The sequence below is a fragment of the Carcharhinus amblyrhynchos genome, chromosome 13, assembly GCF_965287045.1.
Source record: "Carcharhinus amblyrhynchos chromosome 13, sCarAmb.v2.hapA, whole genome shotgun sequence".
In the NCBI taxonomy this organism is placed as follows: domain Eukaryota; kingdom Metazoa; phylum Chordata; class Chondrichthyes; order Carcharhiniformes; family Carcharhinidae; genus Carcharhinus; species Carcharhinus amblyrhynchos.
Genome location: NC_137336.1, coordinates 14,703,837 through 14,723,675, shown reverse-complemented (window position 1 = coordinate 14,723,675; position 19,839 = coordinate 14,703,837). Strand labels below are relative to the sequence as shown.

General features: G+C 38.9%; 1 protein-coding gene across 2 annotated transcripts in view; it reads right to left on the bottom strand.

The window, feature by feature from the left end:
* Positions 1-19,839, bottom strand: part of LOC145351730 (NEDD4 family-interacting protein 1) — a 46,414-nt gene that overhangs the window by 5,561 nt on the left and 21,014 nt on the right. For both annotated transcript variants that reach the window (XM_080201320.1, XM_080201319.1), the window contains exons 3-6: positions 10,899-11,029; positions 5,431-5,518; positions 4,143-4,267; positions 1,934-2,000 (exon numbers count right to left, since the gene is read on the bottom strand). In XM_080201320.1, coding sequence (XP_080057446.1) covers positions 1,934-2,000; positions 4,143-4,267; positions 5,431-5,518; positions 10,899-11,029 — 411 coding nt within the window. The remainder of the gene's footprint in view (positions 1-1,933; positions 2,001-4,142; positions 4,268-5,430; positions 5,519-10,898; positions 11,030-19,839) is intronic.

Sequence of the window (19,839 nt, the reverse complement as noted above, 5' to 3'; positions counted from 1 at the left end):
CCCCGCCATTCCTTGGAATCCCCATCCACCAGCATGTGGAAGCATTTACATCATACAGACTGCAGCGGTTCAATACCTTCGTGAAGGGAATTAGAGATGGGCAAAAATGTTGGCCTTGCCAGCATTGTTCACATTCCCATGAATTGATTTAAGAAAAGAATCAATTCAGCAAGATCAGTAAATGACATTGGGACCTTTCTGATCTAATTGGAGCAACTACTTACCCACAGCTTTTGGATCAATGGACCAAACTATAATTTTTAAACCAAGTTTCGATCAGTACAGTAGGGTGGGGGCTTTGACCAAATTAAATTGTTCTTGCACAAATTCTATAAATTGCACAAATTCTGTAACCATTCTAAACTTCAGAGACAGAATACACAAATCAAATTTTCTTGGTGTATTTGTTTGATAGACTAGGCGTCTTTTAAAAACAAAAACAAAAAGTTGGTATTTTAAAAATTTACTGCTCTGTACTCTTATTATAGAAGACCATTAACTCACTTTTATGATGGCTTATTTCAGCTGGCGAGTTGTTCATTAAAAAATATTTAAATAAAAACTGAAACCAAATCTGCCAAGACTGCTCCCTGAAAGAATTATTTAAAATTGCAGAGATAATATGAAATGAAACATCTCAGGCTAACATGTTTCACTTGTTTTCTTCCAATTGTTAATAAATGGTCTACTCCAGGAATAAGAAACCATTTCATTTCAAGTGTGTGCCATACTAAGATACTCAGAACTTACAGATTTTTCTGTAGATGCAATCAACTTCCAACATATTATAATTCTTAAAATACATATCTTTTTGTAAGAAGGTCAGAAAGTACTGGGAGGACGATATTGCTGACATAAAATTTTGATGCAAGCCAGCAACCAGCTCAGCACTGATGTCAAACTGCTGGACTCAGCTTCTTGCATCCCTGTTTAATCAGGTCACTTGTGGGAACTGATAAATGGCTCAATATACTTTTAAAATATGTACAATAGCTTTTGTATGTATTAAAAACTGAACTACCAATAACAACTTGGAGCATTCAAAATCATGCATTCCCATGAAGCTCTCTATATCCTCTGCCGTTACCCAACATTGAGGCAGCTGCAGGGACACAAATAAACAGACAAGATGGTGACAATGCACTCAAAGCTGTGGCTAATCTTCATCCTGGATGAGAAGCTATGCCCAAGCACGATGCTGTGCTTTGTGGCTATGAACAGAGCATACAGCTGATGTGGCTACAGCAGACTACCCTGGGATTAATTTAGCTACATAAGCAAATTTTCAATAGATTATGCTGCCTGAAATGTTTCACTCATCCCTCCTACCTCTCATGATATTTTGAAGCTTAGTTTTCTTCATTTTACAGGTGCCACTATTTTGCCCATTGCTATGCAGTATTCTCTTGTCAAGACAGCTGCGTGGAAACTTGATGTGCCACCCAATGCTGACCATTTATTCTGCACTATTTTCCTATCTTCATTAACCTTTTTTATTCCTGATTTCCTTCCTACCCACCTCCCCCCTGTACATTTCTACTTTTATTCCTTCATCCACAACACAGCTTTCAGCTACTATATCCGTGTATTATGGAATTAATTTCATCTTTTAAAAGCCCCAAGATTTCTCTCGCAATTTCTCTCAGTCACATCCAAGGCAACTTTTTCCTCTTCCATCTTATAAAGCACTGGGCTTGTAATGGGCATGCATGTAGGAATTTTTGTTTCAGGGGCATGCACAAGTTGTACAGGAAGTTCCTCCCCAAATGAAGAACTGCCTGGGTTGCCAAATACACTGCACAGGTCCTTAATCCGGTATCGGAGAAATACTGAGTTAAAAATTAATGCTACCATTAGCTCATCAAGGTCCTGCAACTTTGAAAGGAATGATTAAAAATACAAATGTTTACAAAGATGGAAATTAGACACTCACCCAAGACCAGGAAAACCCACCAGAGCCAGTACTGACCATCAAAGTATCCAGGAAAGTAAGTAGAGAACTGAAAGACAGAATTTTATTTTTACAGAACTTCACAGATGTAAGAGAACTTTAGATATTGAATGACAGTAGCAACATCTTTGCATCAGCAATGAAAATAGTAATTCATGTGGGTTACTCAGGTAGCAATATTATTTTCACTAAACAGAGAAGCAAGAAGTAATTCCCCATTTAACTATCTCGCTATAGAAACTGAATCTTCCCATATTGCAAAGAAATATAATTTTAATATGCAATTCTATTGCTGAATTTTTTTCCTTCATTACAAAGCAAGTAGATCAGAAATACTTAATTGACTGTAAAGTTCTTTGGGATGTCCTGAGGTCTGGAAAAATTAGAATCTCTACACTGCAGGAGGCTACTATTCAGCCCTTCAACTCTGCACTGACTCTCCAACAGAGCACCTTTGCAAAGGCCCTATCCCTGTAACCTCACAAATTTACCCCACTACTTCCCCTAACCTACACATCTTGAGACACTAATGGCAACTTAGCATGGCTGATCCACCTAACCTGCACCTGAAGTGTGGGAGGAAACAAGTGCACTGGGAGGAAACCCATGCAGACATGGGGAGAACATGCAAACTCCACAGTCACCTGAGGCTGGAATTGAACCCACATCCCTGATGCTGTGACGCAGTAACACTAAGCATTGTGCCACCATGCCACCCGTAACACTATATGAAAGTCTTTTTTAACATTACGATGGCCTAATGGTATTAGCGTTAGACTATTAATCCAGGAACTCAGCTAATGTTCTGGGGTCAGGATTTGAATTCTGTTATGGCAGACGGTGAAATCTGAATTCAATAATAAAAAAATTCTGGAATTGAGAATCTACTGATTACCATGAAACCAGTATTGATTGTCAGAAAAACTCATCATCTGGTTCACTACTGTACTTTAGGGAGGAAACCTGTTCTGGCTCTGATTCTAGAGCCACAGCAATGTGGTTGACTCTCAACTGCCCTCCAAGGGTAACTAGGGATAAATTCTGGCCAGCCAGTGACATCCATGTCCCATCAATGAATAAAACAAAAATGTATTTTGCCTTAATTTTCAAAGAATAAAAAGAAAACTTAAGCCTCTGGCTTGTGCAAGAGAAAGATTCTGATAGCCATGAAACCATGTGAACCAAGGTGGTACAAGGTGAAACAGAATTAAAATAAGCATCGAGAATATTACACGCTGTTGGTAAAGGAGCTACATCCTCAATGCTGCCAGCAACAGTGTTTACTTTTACTGCTATCAAGGTTCCAGAATTTGCAATAAGTTGTGAGGTTACTCGTTAAGATCCATTTACTGAAATTAAATCTGACTTGTATGGAATTTGAGCTCTGCTCAAGCACTGTGCGATGGCAATATTATGAGAGAATCTAAACATAACATATGCTAGAGATTGAAGATGTGCATACTCTAAAGGTCACATGGTTTCTATTACAGCAGAAAGATGTAAAAGTAAAACCTCTGGTTCACAGGGCACGCAATCCGTTTATGGGAAGGATGGTGAATCTACCTCAAGAAGGAAAAGTTCATTAAAACACCTTAAAATATCATACAAATAGCAGCAAGTTGAGAGATTCTCCTGTCAAGCCAAATTATGAAAATAACAAACACTGTCAAGACTATGTGAAAGGTCTGAGCTACAAAATCCAAATGAAAATGTATTCTGCTTGGTAACAGTTTTAATTTCTCATTAGTAAGACAAGAAGCACAAATACAATTTACAGAATGCATCCTGTGACTGTAATAGCTTCTGTCTGCCTTCATGAGATGAAAGAATCAATTTGATGGAACGAGTTATGTGATATTATCAGAACTACATCTGTAACTATGCTGAAATGTTCCCGTTAAATGGGACATGGTTAGGATAGTATAGAAGTCACAATATTGCATACAACGGCAAATAAAATGTATTCTTGTGCTGTTACTCATCTGCAGAATCTCACTTGATGCACAAATCTCAGCACCAGGCTTGACAGTCACAAAATCTAGTAAGTTAAAACTGTTACCAATCCTTAAATTTTCATTTAGCTTTTGTAGCCAAAAGGAAAGTTCAATTTTAATTAACGTTGCAGTTGGGAACAACTTATCTTTTGGATGGGATAGTCAACATCAAATGGACAAGAAAACGTTTTACTCACCCGCACAATGAGGATCCATTTAATCAGCGAGAGGCCAAATCCAGAGATGGCCCCATATCGACCAGCAGCTGAAGTGGTCAAACAAAATGATAAGAAGAAACCAATCCAGTTGAACAGGAATGCCACTGGGAAACACAGGAAAGGGGAAAAACATGATGGTTTCTGCACTTCTTTCACTCTCAGATTTCCCCTAATTAACACCCTCCCACATTTAATAAACTTCAGGCATGCAGATCTTTAAATATGCAAGGTTAGAATCATAGATTCACAGAAATTCTGAGAAACCCACTTTGCCAACCAGGTGCAGCAGGACATCAGCTCTAGGCACCAGTCTACCTTGGCCTGACCCTGTCTCAGGTGGAAATATAGGGAACAAGGTCAGTGACGTAAGGGGAAGGATGCCTGTGATATTTCCCGTAATCCCTGCATACTGGTCAGGAATTTCAGAGTGCTACTCGGAATCTGTCGCACTGACAGGAGGAACAGGCCATTTTGCATGAAAACTGGACTGTGTTTAGAAGAATAATGTATTGTGCAGATACCAGTTTCTTAATGTCAGTTGGCCACTATTAAGAACATTGGTCTAAGCATACTATTTACTCCATGCATCAGGCAGGCACCCTTGTATGCAGGGCAACAGGGCTGCAGCACGTAAGATTTCTCATGGGGGCTATAATTTATCAGCTCCACCTCATCTGAGGCAGGAGAATCAAGCAAAAATGTCTCACTGGTCAAAAAAAGCAACAAAGACTCTTTAGATCAGAGTTTCAATCCAATTTCCAGCCTGTTTGTAAACCCTTGTAATGTCCATCCAGATGCAGGAATTTCAGTCTTATTAAACATTACAGCTACTCTATTATTTTGCATGCATCAGTGCAGTAGGAAAAGACCTTCCAATTATTTATCATTTCAGACAGGGAAGCTTTAAAGGTATCACAGTGAAAATAGTGAAATGTCATCAGTTCAACAAATCAAAATGACAATTAAAACTTAAATGTAATATCTCTCTATCATATTAATAATACAAATTACTGGAGCTGCCAATTGAAATCTAGCATCCATGTGATTGAAAAACCTTCAGGATTCATTAAATTATACAGGTACCATAAAATTATTCGAAATGGCAAAAGCTATTGTCTGTTGAGATGCCGTGCACTTACCAGAACTTCACATTATATCCATACATGTTTTTTGACAAATTCTTGCCTTCCTATTAGTAAATATACTGGTTAAATAATTCTCAGAAATGCTAATTTTAGAATAAATGCAATTTAAAAATAATCCTTACTGAAGAACGTGAGCATGAATATACCATCATTCCCTATCCTGAGCTGATCTGCATCATCAAAGTCATCCCTTCCTGAAAAATCATCATCCTGGTTGGACAAAAAGAAATACATTTTAGGTGCTTTTTCTGAAGGATGAAAACATGCAAACAGGATAACCACATTCAGCATCTAGAAATTATGACCAGAACGCTAGCAAATAAGTTACAAAATCATCAATTTAAAGACTGACACTAGTTGTACTGACCCTGAGACCCTAACTGGGTACCTGTTCCCTAACCTACTTTCCAGCCTTTAACTGTCCCTACTTGACAACTTTAATACCATTCTTCCCGGTGCCATTGATTGGACATGAATCAAAACTTAATAAGAACATAAGAATTAGGAGCAGGAGTAGGCCATCTGGCCCCTAGAGCTTGCTCTGCCATTCAATAGGATCATAGCTGATATTTTCATGGACACAGCTCCGATTACCCACCTACTCACCATAATCCTTAATTCCTTTACAGTTCAAAACTCTATCTTTGCCTTAAAAACATGCAATGAGGTAGTCTCAACAGTTTCATTGGGCAGGGAATTCCAAAGATTCACAACCCTTTGAGTGAACAAGTTCCTCCTCAACTCAGTCCTAAATCTGCTGCGCCTTACTTTGAGGCTACACCCCCTAGTTCAGGTTTCACCTACCAATGGAAATAACCTCCCTGCTTCTATTTTATCTATTCCATTCATAATTTTATGTTTCTATAATATCTCCCCTCATTCTAAATTCCAAACAGTGTAGCTCCAGTCTATTTAGTTTCTCCTCATAAGGTAATTCTCTTAACTCCAGAATCAACCTAATGAATCTCTGTACCTCCCCCAGCGCCAGGATATCCTTTCTCAAGTAAGAACAAAACTGTACAGAGTTGGCTGAATCATCCGTTTCAAGAGCTTCTGCACCCACTTTTCGTCCCCTATCTTGACATCATCTATCGTTCAATGTTCATGCTTACTTGTTCCTAACATAATTCAAGCACCCACTCTGGCTGAACTTCCACATTCAACCTGCTCCTCTCAACTCTCTCCACAACCTTGCGCACATTTTTCCAGCACAGTGGCATCGCTCCAATGCTTCTTTCCTTGAAATGTTGACTGTGTAACAAGCTTTCAGTAAAACTTATTTGCTGAAAAAAATGTCTTCTGCAAATGTTACCAAGTGTGAGGTGGTCCACTTTGGTAGGAAGAATGGTAGGAAGGACTATTACTTACGTGGCGAAAAACTGCAGCAGGCGACGGTGCAGAGGGACCTCGGGGTCCTTGTGCATGAGTCGCAAAAACCCAGCCTGCAGGTGCAGCAGGTGGTCAGGAAGGCGAATGGGATGCTGGCCTTCATAGCGAGGGGGATTGAATATAAAAGTAGGGAGGTCTTGCTGCAGCTGTATAGGGCATTGGTGAGGCCGCAGCTGGAGTACTGTGTGCAGTTTTGGGCGCCGCACCTGCGCAAGGATATTTTGGCCTTGGAGGGAGTGCAGAGGAGGTTTACTAGGCTGATACCGGAGTTGAGGGGGTTGAGCTATGAGGAGAGGCTGAATAAACTAGGCTTGTACTCGTTAGAGTTTAGAAGAATGAGGGGAGATCTCATTGAGACGTATAAGATGATGAATGGGATGGATAGGATAGAGGTGGAAAGACTCTTCCCGCTCAAAAAAGACAGTAGGACTAGGGGGCACAGCCTCAAGATAAAGGGGGGGCAGTTCAGAACGGAGTTGAGGAGGAACTTCTTCACTCAAAGGGTGGTGAATCTCTGGAATTCTCTGCCCGTTGAAGTGGTGGAGGCTGCCTCGCTAAATATTTTTAAGAAGCGGGTTGATGGGTTTTTGATAAGAGAGGGGATTAAGGGTTATGGGGAGAGGGCGGGAAAGTGGAACTGAGCCACGACAGATCAGCCATGATCTTATTGAATGGCGGGGCAGGCTCGAAGGGCCAGATGGCCTACTCCTGCTCCTATTTCTTATGTTCTTATGTTCTTATGTTCTTCTTCCCACTTGACTAGTTGCTATTTCCTATCTTATGACTGTCTGCCTGTTGGGTGAACACCACCTAGACTCAGCTACCTGGACATTTTTTTTGTTATTCATTCATAGGATTTTTAAGTTGAAGTTTATTTCTTAATGTCACAAGTAGGCTTGCTTTAACACTGAAATGAACTTACTGTGAAAATCCCCTAGTCACATTCCGGCACCTGTTGGGGTACACTGAGGAGAATTTAGCATGGCCAGTGCACTTAACCAGTACATCTTTGCAGACTGTAGGAGGAAACTGGAGCACCCTGAGGAAACTCACGCAGGGGAGAATGTGCAGACTCTGTCCAAGCCGGGAATTGATTCTGGGTCCCTCGTGCTGAGCAGCAGTGCTAACCACTGTGCCAATTTTCACAGCAACTTCATTGCAGTGTTAATGTAAGCCTAATCGTGACACTAATAAATAAACTTAAACTTTAACCACTTCCTCAAAAACAATCAAAGACTTTGGTCTTGCAGGATCACCCTTTCTGAAACTGGGTTGGTTGCTATTTGTTAAAAGTACCTTTAGAGGGGTAATGGCCAAGTTTGTTTCTAATAATTAAGTTAATCATTTTAGCAAATACTGATGAGGACTGATGGGTTGACAATTCTCTGGGTTAGTTTTGTTGCCTCTTCTAAAGGCAGAAACTGTGGTGGCATTTTTCTAATTGCATGGGAACAGATTCCTCATTACTGCTAGTACTTGGTACAGTTAGTCCCAAATCTCAGAGCACACAAAGGTTGATCATTAATTTCTGGAAAGTTATTGGTTTTAAATCCTTTAAGGCTCCCTTTGGCCGCTATGCAAATCTGACTGACACGCTGCTACTGTGTCCCTTGTGAATACTTCTAAGGAAATAATCAATAACATTAACTAGTTTCTTTTCTGTAGCACTATGTACAGAATTTCTTTAAAACTGCTCATAATGGGTTTTATCTGGTTGATACAATCTTTAAATGCTTTACTGGACAAAAACTACAAACAGCAAATACGCTCAGTTAAAACTTAGATGATCAGCAGAACGTGAATCTAAAATGATTCCAGCTTTCAAGATTTCAGCAGCATATGTTAAGGTGTCTAATCCCTTTACTAAACATTAAACTATTTGAGATGAATTTCCTTTAGAGCTGATAAGATTTGGAAGTATCAGCCAACACCCACACCAATAGTGCATCTTTTGCAAAGCACACACAATAACAATATTAAATTTCAGAATGGAACTATGGCACTACAACTGCAGTGACTAAGAAATAAGTGATGTACAATGCCATTCCATTTCCCCACCAATTAGTTCGCAATATGGCACGAGCCTGGGTAGCACAGACCTGAAGAACCCATTTTTAATCCCTGATCTTAACTGTGATCAAAATATAGCTATATTGTTCCCATTTTTAGAGGACTATACACTGGCACTACTCGAGGGATTTAAGTGACCTTTAAAGCAATCAGTGCCCCCATTTAAAATTACTGAGTTAATACCAAGAAAAATTGGTCAGTAGTTGTTTAGTGGCAACATAATTAGTTAATTATCAACCATTGCCATCTTAATTAATCTATACAGCTTTGATTTCAGAAGGATTTCAGAAGGATATGTGTGCATGTTACAGTCATCTTTACCCAAATTGCAGCTAGAACATGGAACCAGAAATAGAAGTTGAGCAAATACCATAGATGCATTTAAGAGGAAGATGGCTAAGTATATGAGGGTGAAAGGAATAGAAGGTTGTAGAAGGTTAGATAACGAAGGGTGGGAGAGTACTCATGTACAACATAAAGACTGACACACAGCTGTTGTGACTAATGACCAGTTTTGATGATGTATATCTGAGATAAATCACTGTGCAGCAATTACTTTTTTCTTCTGAGCGCAATTTTGAAGTATTTTCATATGTTTGAAAGTGTCTATATCACATGCTTAAGAGAAGGGAGGGTCAGATATTTCACAAAACATACTACATGGCAGACACTGTTCAATCTCTTTTAAGCAGCACCATACTTGACTCCACTATCAACTTCTCAAACATGCAATATTTTATTGTTTAAATCACTGTTTCCACAAACAGAAGTATCTTCAGAAAATATTTACTGCGCACCTCTTCAAAATTTGACAGTTATCTCTGCTTGAATCTCCGTGCTAAAGCTGCTTAATTCTGTAGCAGGTACCTTGTAACATTGTGCTGTTAGAGGAATTCTATCCTCCCTAGTTCCTAATTTATTAATTCTGTGCTAACATGGCATCAGGAACTTGGAGGACATGGAGGCTACCATTGCAGTCACAAAATGTAATTGGTTGGGATTCAAAGAGAGGCATAGTGCTAGGGAGATTGAAATGCAACTTAAAGATCTCAACAGGAAGAGATTTAGCTCTTATTGATGGAAGTAAAGTCAATATTGAATCAATAATCATTTAACTAAGCCAGCTGCTTACAGTGATTCAGCATTTTGCTTTAATATGGCCATACCTAATCCAGGAACTTCAATCTGTTTGGAGCAGACTATAGCAAAATGAAAATCATTTAACTAAGCCAGCTGCTTACAGTGATTCAGCATTTTGCTTTAATATGGCCATACCTAATCCAGGAACTTCAATCTGTTTGGAGCAGACTATAGCAAAGGTGAAATGGCTACTACAGTTATCCCTCACTTCTCACTGCCACATATTTAACTAATCTTTTAGATGCTCAATTTATAATAAGTTTATTTAATTGTCATGCCAAAAAAGAATCTGAAGTTCAATTAAAAAATGCAGCATAACAAAGCAAAGCACAGCAGACTCATGAACTGACATCTTGGGAAAAATGGGATTATTTTTCTGCATTACCTTGCACTGTCACTGAGGTGTCTACAGAATATTCATCAAAGCTACAACGCTACTCAGAAAAAATATCTACTGAAATCTATACTTAAATACATTAGCAGCACAACAGAGTGATGGATTCCCTGATACTACTGCAGAAATAAACAACGTTATTTGTATTTTTTAATATAACTTTCAAATGCTGGAAATATTTTACAGCACCAAAATCATCTCCCTTCTGCCGTTTTTAGAATAGGATGAAAATTGGAAGATTTGGGAAACCAGATCGATAGAAATTACTTGAGTAATTTTTCTTGAAAAATGTTTTAAATACCCAAATTATGGAAAGGTCAGTTAAATTTTGATTGGCCTGCCAAGACTGAGTTATGATAATAAAGTGATCACTGAAGGTTCCTTCTCAAAGAACATACCATTTTTAATTTAGTTAAAGGCAAAATGAAATTAGAATTAGAATAAAGCAAATGGGGTTGGGAGATATCTTTCTCTCTATTAAAAAGGTGTGAAAAATAGATTAATAGAAAGATAATGCATTAGTCCTAGACATACTTTTGTATACAGTGGTCCAGCTACACTATATCTTGTGCATTCAAATGCAAGTTAGATTCTTACCCGTCCAGACACTAGGGGCAAGGTTGCTTCAACTTTTGTTCGTTCAGCCTCGTCATATGAAGGGAGTGTAGTTGCCACACTGTAGGATGGAGGCTTCGGAAACGCAGAGTCCTCTTTGTAATCAAAGTATACTGCAGAATAACAAAGCATTAGAAATAAGGTGCAATTTCTCTCAGTATACACACAGAATTGCTCCGTTTTGCAGAACTTTGCACACACTTCAAAGGATGCCCTGCAAAACTGTTCTGCCACTGCAAAAGACACACTACAATTAGTTGTTATCAAAGGATGTCCAGAGCTATTGGTCCACTGATCTCCCCTGCGTTTACACAAATACTATCTCACTTTTTTTTATATTGACATTACATTGACTATATTAAAATATCAGCTGTATCCCAAGATGGCCCAAGTTCAAAATGTATAAATTTACTTATCCCTACAAATTGACTCCTGCACATGTATTTTAAAAAGCAACCAGCCAGAGGCAATTCTCTCTTCAGTGATACAGTAAAACACAATTTGGCAGTGCTAGCCAGAAATGCTCCAAAATAGGCATGCTGTTTTGTGATGACACTGGAAGTGTTCCAACAATTCATGGGTGCCAAAACAGCCTTTTCTTCAGGCACCTATGTTTACCAGTATCTATTCATGATTGCAATGCATCATCAATGTGTTACTACCATTAGAGGGCATCAGGGAGTTGTGCAATTTTAATGGCATAAAAATACAGACGCTTTTCAAATTTAGCACACACCCCATGTACGAAAATCAGTGAGGCATCCTTGAGAATTTAAAAGGACTGAAATTTACAAAATTTCTTGGCCACGTGCTATCAAACCCTACGCTGAACATAATTAGGAGCGAGTATTACATTGCCCCTTTGTATCAGGGAGATGAGTGGGGTGAATATGTGGGGTTACACAGATAAAGCCTGGGTGGGATTGTTGTCAGCACAGGTACAATAGGCCGAATGTCACCTTCTGCACTATAGAGATTTTATGATTCTATTTGTAGGGTAATGGCTCTTAGAGTCAGAGAGGTTTACAGCATGGAAACAGGTCCTTCGGCCCAACTTGTCCATGCCACCTTTTTTTTTTAAAACGCCTAAGCTAATCCCAATTGCCCGCATCTGGCCATATCCCTCTGTACCCATCGTACTCATGTAACTATCTAAATAATTCTTAAAAGACAACATTGTACCCGCCTCTACCACCATCACTGGCAGCTTGTTCCTGACACTCACTACCCTGTGTGTGAAAAAACTGTCCCTCTGGACACTTTTGTACATCTCCCCTCTCACCTTAAACCTATGCCTTCTACTTTTAGACTCCCCTACCTTTGGGAAAAGATATTGACTATCAAGGTGATCTGTGCCCCTCATTATTTTATAGGCCTCTATAAGATCACTCCTGAGCCTGCTATGCTCCAGAGAAAAAAGTCCCAGTCTATCCAACCTCTCATAACTCAATTCATCAATCCCAGTAGCATCCTAGTAAATCTTTGCTCTTTCTAGTTTAGTAATATCCTTTCTATAACTGGGTGACCAAAACTGTTCACAGTATTCCAAGTGTGGTCTTGCCAATGTCTTGTACAACTTCAACAAGATATCCCAACTCCTGTATTCAACGAAACCAAGCACGCCCAATGTCTTCTTCACTAATCTGTCCACCTGTGACTCCGCTTTCAAGGAGCTATGAACATGTATTCCTAGATCTCTTTGTTCTGTAACTCTTCCAATGCCCGACCATTAAGTAAATCCTGACCTGGTTCAATCTACCAAAATGCATCATCTCGTATTTATCCAAATTAAATTCCATTTGCCATTTGTCAGCCCACTGGCCAATTGATCAAGGTCCTGTTGCAATTGAAGATAAGTTTCTTCAATGTCCACTATGCCACCAATCTTGGTATCATCTGCAAACTTACTAACCATGCCCCCTATATTCTCATCCAAATCATTAACATAAATGACAATAACAGTGGGCCCAGCACTAATCCCTGAGGCACACCGCTAGTCACAGGCCTCTAGTTTGAAAAACAAGCCTCTACAACCGCCCTCTGGCTTCTGTCAATTCTCTTGATTATGAGAAGATTGGGAAGTTTATAAGCAAGGCATGGAGGCAACCTGAAATGATCCGGAGGCCTGCACTAGTGAGAAAGGCACACCCTTCCCAGGTGATCCTGCAAAGCCCTCCTCAGTATTTGGGGAGGTGCCAAAGTTGGGAGACATGTTCCACAGTCTTGTTGAGCAACAGTCCGACAATCATACTCAACAAGTCACACCTTAACAGCTTAATCCCAGACTTCTCCATCACTGTTCCTAAGTATGTCCTGAACCACCATAAAAGTTGATCCACCCAGAGGTGGTGGCTGAATGGTATACAGTCAAAAAAGAAATGGCCCTCAACATTGATTTTGGACCCATGAAGTTTCATTGCATCAGGTCAAATATGAGCAAGAAATCTTCAAGATGATTACTACCCATCACACACACTCAGGTGATAGTCAGTGTTCCTCCATGTAGCCCAAACTTGGAAATAGTACCAAGTAACAGTAGGGCACAGAATATGCACTATGTGGGGTTTTCAAAGTCCATCACTCAATAACACCACCACTGAGAGCTGGCCAAGCTCTGAAAGATTTAGCAGCCATGCTGGGCCTGCAACAGGTGATGAGAGAACCAAGAAGGGGAAAAAAAAATCACTTGTTCTCACCAATCTGTTGTTGATATATCTGCCCATGGCAGTATTGTTAAGAGTGACCATCGCATCATCAATGCACAGACTAAGTTCCATCCTCACACTGAAGACATCCTCCATTATGTGTAGCATTACTTCCATGTGAAACAGGATAGATTCAGAATCAATCTAGCAGCTCATATCTGAGCCTCGTATGTGGTGCTGTGGGCTGTCAATAGCACAGAATTGTACTCAACCACAATTTGTAACCTCATAGCCTGGCATGTCCCTCATTCGACAAGTGTCATCAAGCTAGGCAACCAAACCTAGTTCAACGAACAGTGCAGGAGGGCATGCCAGCAGCAGCGGCAACAGGCATACCTAAAAATGAGTTGCCAACCTGGCAAAGCAATAACATAAGCCAAACAGCAGAAGCAATATTTTATAGTCAGAGCGAAGCAATTACACTTATTGTATCATATCTTTACGAGGCATCAGGTCAACATTTGTCACATCCAGTATTGCATAATGGTGGACAATTAAAAACTAGCTGGAGGAGACAGCTCCACAAATAGTGCCATTTTAATTGATTGGGGGAACGCACCATATCAGTACAGCAGACAAAGCTGAAGCATTTGCAATAATCTTCAGTCACATGAGCCAAATGATGATCCATCTTGCACACGTCATGAAGGCCTTTGCACCACAAATACTAGTCTTCAGCCAAATCAATTGACTCCATGTGCTATCAATAAATAGTCGAAGGCACTGGATAGACCAAAGCCTAACAGTAGCCTGGTACTGAATAATTGGTGCTCCAGAATCAGCCATAGCTGAGCCAAGCTGTTTCAGAACAGTTACAACTGTTTCCAACAATGTGGAGAAGCGCAGTTGAGGTCATATTAAATTACAAGACAAATCTAATCCAGCCAATAGTTTCATCAGTCTATTTCTCAATTATCAGAAAAATGACAAAACGTGTCGCAGTTAGTGCTATCAAGTGAACTTTCTCAGCAATAATCTGCTCACTGATGCACAGCTTGAGTTCTACTAGGGTCATGCTATTCCAGACCTCGGTCCAAACATGGGCAAAAAAGTTGAATTGAAGAGATGAGAGTGGTTTGACATCAAGGCAGCAGATAACCACTATGATACGCAGGAACTTTAACAAAACTGAAGTTGATGAGAATCTAGGGGAAAACTTTCTGTTGATGGGAGTTACCTAGCACACAGAAAGATGATTGTGGTTGTTAGAGACCAAACATTTCCATCCCAGGCCATTACTGCAGGAGTTCCTCAATGTATTGTCCTAAGCCCAACCATCTTCAACTGCTTCATCAGTAACTGCAATCCAACAGACTGGATGACAATTGTGACAGTGCAGACTGAGTCCATTTGACCCATTGTGTCTGCACGGGCGCTCCAATGAGCAATTTACCCAATGTCATTATTTTGCCTTTTCCTTGTAACCTTGCACATTTGTTCCTTTTCACAAAACAACCTAATGTCCTTTCAAATGTTTTGATTGAATTTGCCTCCACCTCATGCTCAGGCAGTGCGCTCCAGACCATAACTACTTGTTGTACATCGTTTTTTTCTTGTATGTTTTTAATGTTCTTATGTTCTTATGTTTTTGCCTCTTTTGCCAATTACTTTAAATCTGTGCTCTCTCATTCTCAATCCTTTCACAAGTGGGATCAAGTCATCTCGATCCATCCTGCCTAGACCCCCTTCATGATATTGAATACCTCTATCAAATATCATCTCAGCTTCTTTTTTCTCCAAGGAAAACAGTCCCAACTTCTCCAACCTACCTTCATAACTGAAGGTCCTTATCCTTGGAATCATAGAAGTTTAACATAATCCCCTCCTCATGTAGTCTATGACCCTAATAAAACCTAGGATACAGTGTACTTCATTAATTACTTTCTCAAACTGTCCTGCCACCCTTAATGACATGCATATATACATCTGGCTCCCTCTGCTCCTGCGCTCCCTTTAGAATTGTACCCTTAAATTATACTGTCTCTCCATGTTCTTTGTACTGAAATCAATAAGTTCACATTTTGTTGCATTGGACTTCATCTGCCACTTATCCATTAATTTCACCAATTTGTCCACGTCCATTTGTCCTGCCTTCAGTAAACAAAGCTTCCAAGTTGTGTCATCTGCAAAGTTGGAAATTGCGCCCTAAGTATCAAGGTATAAATCATTAATATAAATGAGGAAAAAACAAGATTTCATCACTGACTCCTGGAGAATTCGACCACAAACCTTCTTCCAGCTTGAAAAGTATCCATTACTCTATTTCTCGCCAATCGCCAACATTATCAAGTTCAAAGTGTCTCTTTTATTCCATGAGCTATAACTCTGCTCACAAGTCTGCTGTGTGACATTGTATTAAATGCCTTTAGAAGTCCATGTCCACCATATCATAAGCATTGACTTCATCGACCCTATTATATCTCTTCAAGAAACTCCACCAAGTTAAACACAATTTTCCCTTCAGAAATCCATGTTTTCTTTCTTTAATTAACCAGCATTCATCCATGTAACTATTCATTTTGTACCAAATTACTGTTTCTAGATCTTTTCCCACCACTGTAGTTAAACTGACTGTTCTGTAGTTGCTGGGCTTATTTTTAATACCTTTTTTGAACAGGCATTTCCTATTCTCCAGTCCTCACACACCACCTCCCAAATCCAAGAAAGATTGAAAAATTATGGTAGTACCTTGGCAATTTCCACTCTCACTTCACTCAGTATCCTTGGACATATCTAGGGAAAGGAGTTGGCCTAATGGTATTATCATTAGACTATTAATCCAGAAACTCAGCGAATGTTCTGGGAACCTGGGTTTAAATCCCACAACAGCAGATAGTGGAATTTGAATTCAAAGAAACAAATTTGGAACTAGAATCTACTGATGACCATGAAACCATTGTTGAGTGTCAGAAAACCCCATCTGATTCATTAATGCCCTTCAGGGAAGGAAATCAACTTTTGTTATCTGATCTGGTCTACATGTGACTCCAGAGCCACATCAAAGTAGTTGACTCTCAACTGCCCTCAGGCAATTAGGGATGGGCAAGAAATGTTGGCCAGCCAGTGATACCCTACCCTATGAATGAAAAAAAATCTTTTTTTTCACTACTTATATGCCCAAGACTTTGGGATTCTTTTTATGTTGGTGCTTGTCTCTTTTCACACTCTCTCCTTGCTTCTCTTATTTGTTGAGCTTTTTGTTTGAACTCCCTCTGAACTTTTTGTGTACCTGCTTCTCAAATGTCTTTTCTACTTAACATCTGTCACAAGCACACTTTCTCTTCATGCTAATCTTCACCTATTTGATCATGCAAGGCGCTCTGGATTTGTTTGCTCTACTTTTCCCTTTAGACAGAATATACCTTCACTGTGCCTTGCCTTGAAGGTAGCCCATTGTTACAGTACCATTTTCCTAGCCAACCTGTGACTCCAATTTATTTGGCCCAGATACATTCTTATCCTAGGTTTTGCAGAAAGATGAGCGTCACGCAACAGTGGAGTCGAACAGCAAATTCGGTTTAATACTAGCAAATGAAGTAATGTGGAATCAGTTACATCGCTATCTAATGAAAGGAAATGAATTTTGGGCAATGAGGTTTTGAAAACAAAATGTGACACCTATAAAAGTGAAGACTGACTCACCATTTTCAAAGTAAAGTTAAAACACAACAAAATGGAAACACAATAGTCAGACTTGCAGAGTATAAATCTAGAAGATGTTACATCAAAGCTTTGTAACATTCTGGTTTGATTTCACTTAGAATAGCTTGTGCAATTCTGGTTGAAACTTTTTAAAGTGGAGAAGAATGATTCCAAGGATGAGAACAATGAACCTTGTTTGAGGCAAAAGCAGAAATGATTTATGTTTTTGGTTTATCGAGAAGAAAACCTCACTTCAGGTGCATGAAGTATTAAATTGCACAGATAAGGTGAACTCTGAATTCAGTCCAATTCAGTGACTTTTGCACTTAAAATTTTTTGATTTGATTTATTGTTACATGTATTAACATACATTGAAAAGTATTGATTCTTGCATGCTATATAGACAGAACATACAGTTCATAGAGAAGAAAACAAGAGAGTGCAAAATATAGTATTACAGTCATAGATATTGACTACTTGATTAAAATTAAATCAACAAAACATTCATGTACAAATTTAGCACTAACTTATTTAAAATTACTGAATTAAAATTAATAAACTATATTACTTTGTCAATCAGGCCAGTAAAACTACAATATGGATTACTAATGAGCAAAATAAACTTCATAAAAATATCTTTACTCAAACTGCTGAGATGCTCCACCACACGGTGTAATATAAAGATACTAAAAAAAGGAGTATAGTTGAATGCTAGGACCAGTGACAGGAATTACTCAGGGGATGCAACGCAATTTTTTTTTTACAAGTTCTTGACTTTTTATGTATTTCTTTTGTATCCTGTATCTCAAAAAACATCTTGTACATCAGGTCTAACATGGAAATTTAGTAACATAGATGGCGTACATGGAGGCCACTCGCCCTACCATACATCTGCTAAAACACTGAATTGATTTGGAAAGCTACAAATTGAAAATTACTCTTTAATTTAACATTAAAATATATAAAGGTGAGCGAGTTCTAACCACTGTCCAGATCGAGTACTATTCTTGAAGTGGTAGCTAGGATTCCTTCTGTTCAGCCATAGAATTTCAATTTCAGCACTCAAAAACTGTAACTGAGAACTGAACACCACATAGCCACGTTAATAAGTACAGTACTCAACCTGCGACCCTTCCATTTAATTTTCTACCCACGTTTCAGAGGACTCAAACAGTGACAAATTGGTTGTTATATAAGAATGCAGTGATTCATTTTTGTTTTTACTTTCTCTGCTGCCATTGCCTGCAAAAGGCCAGGAGGGATCTAGAAAGATAATTAACTGAGCACAAACCATCAATGGCCCAATGTTATATTTCTTTGTGATAATATTTTGCTTTGTTCTCTCTATAATAATTATTTTGTTTATTAGCGTGGAAACTGATAGAACATTTCAAATTCTTTACAGGCAACGCAATGTAAAACTATCTAAATAGAACCACACGTGTTATGAATCTCTAATGGCAGAGACAGTTAGAAATAGATACTTGCATTGTTATTTTCGACCTTCCACACCTAGAAAACATTATAGAAAAATCCCACTATTTCGGAAAAAATGTTATAGATTGTCATAGAAATCAGGTAGTTAAAATTAACAGATAGTTGCACACAATGCAAATGAACTAATTTGGAGATATCAATTAACATTTGAACTTGAGAGTCTAGCCTTCTCACTACAGACAGGTTTACTACCTAAGCAGTAGTATTTTTGTGATACACATTTCAAATTGGACAGTAGTTAAAGACTGAAAATTTAACCATTTTGATAAGGCAAGGTCACAAATCCAAATGATTTAACAATGGCGACCTACTTTCTCTGAACAATGTTAATTGTGTTTGTTTTTTTTAATTTTTGTGACATACTGAAGTTACTATAAAAATACATGCATACACTTCCCATGCAAATTTTATGCTCAGTAAAACATTGCTTTGCAAGCAGTTCAGGCTGCATATCGTAACACCACAATTCCTGAGATGGATTATAAACACATAACTATCATTGCATTTTCACCACGCTTTTATCTGGTGCAGTTGTAATTTTAGACATTGTAGAGCCTCGTTTTACATAGATTTTGTAAATAAGCTTTAAAATACACTCCTTTAAGTCCTGCCTCACCTTCAACAACTGGCTGATCCACAGGTGTCAATAAGTATGCTGAAGTCTGTACCTTTCCCCATCTGTTCCAGACTATAAAGTATTCGAGCAATGGGTTTGTTTTCAGCTGGTGAAAAAGACTCTGAGGTTCTTAAGGAAAATGACGAACGCCAATGTTCCTGTCTTTAAAAGTATTCTGCTGCTAAGTGAATCTGAGCCTAAAACATCATTCAAGGTTAACAAGGTCCATCAGATTCAATATGCCTACCACATTTTGAGATTGAGCAGTCAGATTATCAGACGTGGCTGTTACGTTTCAATGCTAGACAAATAACAGCAATCCTAAACTTTGGTAAATCACGTGAATAACATCTTTGAACAAGGTCACCAGAACTACTGGGTTGATTCCGCCCATCAATGGTGGCAAAAGTGAACCATGGTCTTGCCAAAACAAATTCCAGGTATCAACTGACAGCCATGATGT